At 42.2% G+C, this 5,271-nt stretch overlaps 1 protein-coding gene across 2 annotated transcripts in view; it reads left to right on the top strand.

Annotated features, from left to right (window-relative positions):
• Window positions 1-3,612, top strand: part of tshz3b (teashirt zinc finger homeobox 3b) — a 47,747-nt gene extending 44,135 nt beyond the window's left edge. For both annotated transcript variants that reach the window (XM_034079007.2, XM_034079012.2), the window contains one exon: window positions 1-3,612. This exon is cut by the window's left edge and continues 1,663 nt beyond it. In XM_034079007.2, the coding sequence (XP_033934898.1) occupies window positions 1-1,945 (1,945 nt within the window). In that variant the 3' untranslated portion in view covers window positions 1,946-3,612.
• Window positions 3,613-5,271: the final 1,659 nt, after the last annotated feature.

Raw genomic sequence — 5,271 nt, 5'->3', positions numbered from 1 at the left:
AGATCTTGATGAAAGTCCTAAAGGGGGTTTTGACATCCTCAAGTCCTTGGAGAACACAGTGACGTCAGCCATCAACAAAGCCCAGAATGGTGCTCCGAGCTGGGGTGGATATCCCAGTATCCATGCTGCTTACCAGCTCCCAAACATAATGAAGCTCTCGCTTGGCAACACTGGAAAGAGCTCTGCCCTTAGATACATGTTCCCTGGGGGAGATACCTTTTCTCATACCGGTAAAAACCAGCCTCTAATCTCCCATCACAGGAACCAGAACTCCCTGCTGCCAAAAAACAACTTCCATGCTATGGAGGAACTGGTCAAGAAAGTGACGGAGAAAGTGGCCAAGGTCGAGGAGAAAATGAGAGAGCCCAGCAGTGCCGTGAGGGCATCTCCTCTGAGACGTACCACACCTTCACCGTGCGACAGCGAGGCAGGGGACTCAGCCCGAGGAGAGTCACCCAAAGAGAACCGAGCAGGAGCCTGTACCACTCCAGAGAGTACAAGTGAAGCAGAAAAAGTAGTCGGTGATGGAGGCGGAGCCAATCACAGAGATTCAAACGGAGACACATCCATAAAAGAAACAGCGGAGAACGGAGTGGAGTCCACTGCTATGACATCCCCCCTGCCTGCCTCCCTGTTAGGAAGTACAGCTATCATCACAGACCATCCACCTCCAGAACAGCCATTCGTCAACCCTCTCAGCGCACTGCAGTCAGTAATGAACGCCCACCTGGGGAAGGCCTCGAAGCCCGCCCTGCCCTCCCTTGACCCCATGAGCATGCTGTTCAAGATGAGCAACAGCCTGGCAGAGAAAGCATCGGTGGCATCTTCCACCCCACCAGCACAGACCAAAAAGTCGGGTAATGACCGTTTGGACCGATACTTCTACCAGCAACATGTTAACAGCGACCAACCTATTGATCTCACCAAAGGTAAACATGCTGACAAAAATGGCAGTAGTGGTTCTCTGGGTTCAACAGCTCTCTCTTCCACCACCACCCCGTCCTCAATTTCTCCATCCTCCACTGTAACTATGACCAAAGCCTCTGCCGCAGTAGCTTCCTTTATGTCCAGCTCCCCTTTGAGAGAAAACGCACTGTCAGATATCTCTGACATGTTGAGGAACCTGACAGAAAGTCAGTCCGTCTCCAAGTCCTCCACCCCTACCAGCCTGTCTGAGCGCTCCGACATCGAAGGTATGACACAAGAGGATATGGATGATGCGTCACCAGCCCAGAAACGCAAAGGCCGACAGTCCAACTGGAACCCTCAACATCTCCTCATCCTACAAGCCCAGTTTGCCGCCAGTCTGAGACAAACAAGCGACGGCAAGTATGTGATGTCGGACCTTAGCCCGCAGGAGAGAATGCACATCTCCCGTTTCACAGGCCTCTCAATGACCACAATATCCCACTGGTTGGCGAACGTCAAGTACCAGCTGAGGAGAACCGGTGGCACCAAGTTCTTGAAAAACTTGGATTCCGGTCACCCAGTATTCTTCTGCAGCGACTGCGCCTCTCAGATCCGTTCGCCGTCCACCTACGTCAGCCACTTGGAATCCCACTTGGGTTTCCGTCTGCGAGACCTGGCCAAGCTTTCTGGGGAGCTTCTCAGTCAGATTTCGCAGCAACATCATCAACAACGCCACGCCAAAGGACTATCTGAAAAACTGATTGCTAATCTTCACCCATCCAGCCACCCTTTAGCCTCCTCTCTACCCACATCCCTAGCTTCTTCCTTACCCATCTCCCTGCCCTCTTCCTTAACCACCTCGACTGAATCCCCGTCACCCTCCCCAGAAGACGATGAGATTGCCGCTATGTTCCAGTGCAAGCTCTGCAACCGGACTTTTGCGAGCAAGCACGCGGTCAAGCTTCACCTGAGCAAGACTCATGGGAAGTCCCCTGAGGACCATCTCATGTATGTGTGTGAGCTGGAGAAACAGTAGCACTGGCTGGGGACAATGCTGCGTTCTTTTGTAACGGCTCACTCTGTCTTGCTGTCTCTCTTAAGACTTTCACAGACATTTCTGAAAACAAAAGAAAGGATTATTAACGTGACGGAACTGCACAAAGATGCCATACAACTACTGTTTTGAGTTTTGGCACATAGTTTTACATTTTGTGTTGTAGCAGTTGTTTCTTTTTCTTTCGTTGCTGTGTGAGGTAGACTCACTCTGACCTAAGACACTTGATTTCAGTGATCTCCTTTGACAGGAAAAATGACTTTTTTTCTAAATGTGTAGATGGGGGCTTCTGTCATTGAGAAGATACAGTATATGAAGGTTTAAAACAAGAGATTCTAAAATGAAGTGATGTGTATTTTGAAACTTGTGTACATGGAATTAAGTTCCTTTATACTTTGACATCACTGGGATGTGATAAGCTGCATGCATAAATGAAACAGTTTAGTTAAACATGTTATAACTAAATCTGGTGCACTTTCCATGATTTCTTTTTCTTTTGTTTTACTCTCCCGCTCGCTCTGTTTTTTTCCTTTTCTTTTTTGTGCTGGAGTCAGCATTTTAAATTTAACCCTCTGAGTACGTCAAAGCACTTCTTCACCTAAGATCCAAACGCTATTGACTCAAGATTTGATATTGTGAATTATTGAAGCTATTGTGAGAAATAGATGTCTGTTTCCAGGATATACAGTGTCTAATCCTAGCAAAAAGGGGATACTCTATTCAATGCAAGGTTTTCATCCTGGGGTTAATATTTGTTTGAGGTATGTTTGCAGGATTTGACACAATATGTAGCTATGTGGTAAAAATGCAAAGGAAAAAAATAAGTGTTTTACTTTGGTCGATCAGGGACCTATATTAATTCAGGTCTGTGTACAATATGTATATAAAAACATTAAGTAATTCCTGTCTAAATTATGCATAATTTCTATATTTTTTAATTTAAAAGGATTATGACTATCTGCTGGTGCACAGTATATGAAGACATGAATAACATTGTTTTGCACAATAGTTTTATAAATGTGTTATTTAATCAAAAGGATACGAAAAAAAGATAGGTAGCAAAAGGATGACAACAGGTGAATCTTTTTATTCCCAACTCGTGCTCAAAGGGTTAAAGACTCTCTTTACCAGACACTACTACATGTGCCACTGTATGAACACTTAAAAGATATTAAAAGGTTGTACAAAAAGATGTTACTTTATAAAGATATTTCACATGTAAACTGTTATTTATAAGCACTCTTGGTTGTTTCATATCGTTGAATGCCTTTTTCGATTGGTCCTATCTTTTTGTTCTGTCTAATTACTCTGCCATGATTCCACACTGCAGCTTTATCTTTTTGGGATATGAAAGGTAACCATGGTTACACTAACCTCTTGAGTGACAAGATCTGCTACATTTTCTGGCAGTTAATTTGCTGAAGTAACTGACAGCTGCCAGGGTAGAGAAATAAAAAAAAGAATCCTTATGTGTAAAATATCGGCATGTAAACAGCACAGATACTGTAATGCATTCTGTGCCGTTAGTCTTTTTTCATTTCCTTTTCTGTTGTTGTTGTTGTTATTGACAATGAACCCCCATTATATGACTTCATATAACCTTGTTTTCTACTGCAGCATTAAAAAAAGGAAACTGTTTTTTGCAATAATGTGTGTATGCATCGTGTGTGTCGTGGCTATCAATTATGTGTGTGCTGTGCAGTCTCTAATGAGCACATTAGACTGGGAGTGTGTCAACGTTTGTCTGTGACGAGCTGCATGCTAGTTTACAGTGAGTGGCAGCAGCGGGGGAGACACACACACACACACACACACACACACACACACACACACACACACACATCCAGACATGCAAACTGACACCATCATTGTTGGGTTTACCCAGTAGCCTCTTCTGTTGTCCTAGTGGCTTACACTAAGGCATGTACTGTATATAAGACTAATCCTGCAACAAAAGGCCTCAGAAACAGTAAACATTGTTTTTTAATTATAAGGGGGCAGTGAAGCAGTCAAATAACCCAAAACATGCAGCTTCATACACACCTTCTCTGTCTTACCACACAGCATATCGACACACACACACACACACACACACACACACACACACACACACACACACACACACACACACACACACACACACACACACACACACACACACACACACACACACACACACACACACACACACACACACACATTTTCCCATCCATATCTCAAGCTCTATAATTACTTCCAACGTCCATTTTGTGACTACTCCCAGCGAGGTAAGACACCTGGAAGACATATTTGTTTAAGCTTCATTGGTGAGATGACAACAATGCTGACAAGATGAGCTGGTCCTTTCAAGTGTTTATTTATTCATAATGTTCCCTGTCCGGAGCTGTATCACTATCTATTTGATATGTGCTGCACAACAGTAGGATATACAGAAGATAAAGCAAATGGAGTGAGGAGTTAAGGTTTACATGAAGGAAATATCTATTAGAGCTGACTTATTTCTGAAGATCTATGAGAATTGGTACATGTTCAGTATGGAGAGGAGGATGGGAATATAGAGGTATGTATAGAGAGGTGCAGGAATTAATCTATAAACCCAGAAATGAGTGAACATTTTACCACTTCCTGTTCTCTCGTCTTGAAGACATTGGGTTTTTTAATGTGTTTTTGGTGAAATGCCACACACAAGGTATAGGGTTAAGAACCGGCGTGGTGTCTTTAGAATATTTACTTAAGTAAAAGAAGCAATACTACGATGTGAAAATACTCAGTTAAGAGTAAAAGTCCTGTATTCAAAATCTTACTTAAGTAAATTTAAAGTTTGAGCATCAAAACATAAAAGTAGTAAGAGTAAAATAATACATGTATATATAGTATTAATAAACTAATTCAGCAAAGTGACTAGTAACTAAATCAAAAAAATAAAAGTAGTGGAGTAAATCATTAATAAAGTCAGTTATTAACATTTGCTTCCCATGTAGTGGAGAAGAAGCATGATGTATTATAATGTAAAAAATACACAAGCCAAGTACAAGCAACACTATTTTAAACTTAGGTACTGTGCTTGACTAAAAGAGATTTTTCAGGTTTAGTTCTACGGCATTAAACTATTCAGTGAATACCACACTGGTGAATGTCCAAAGCATCTTGTGTTATAAAAGAGCTGGTGGCTAAATGAGAACACTAAACACCATCATGTCAAACATTAGCCACCTTTAGCTTAGCGGTGAAGTCTTACAGTTATAATTTCTCAATGTTCAAAAATCATAAAATTGGTGTTAATATGTGGAGATTATTCTGCAAACAAA

Source organism: Pseudochaenichthys georgianus, chromosome 3 (assembly GCF_902827115.2).
Source record: "Pseudochaenichthys georgianus chromosome 3, fPseGeo1.2, whole genome shotgun sequence".
NCBI lineage: Eukaryota > Metazoa > Chordata > Actinopteri > Perciformes > Channichthyidae > Pseudochaenichthys > Pseudochaenichthys georgianus.
The sequence above is the reverse complement of the archived record's forward strand: the minus strand, read 5'-3'. Positions and strand labels throughout refer to the sequence as shown.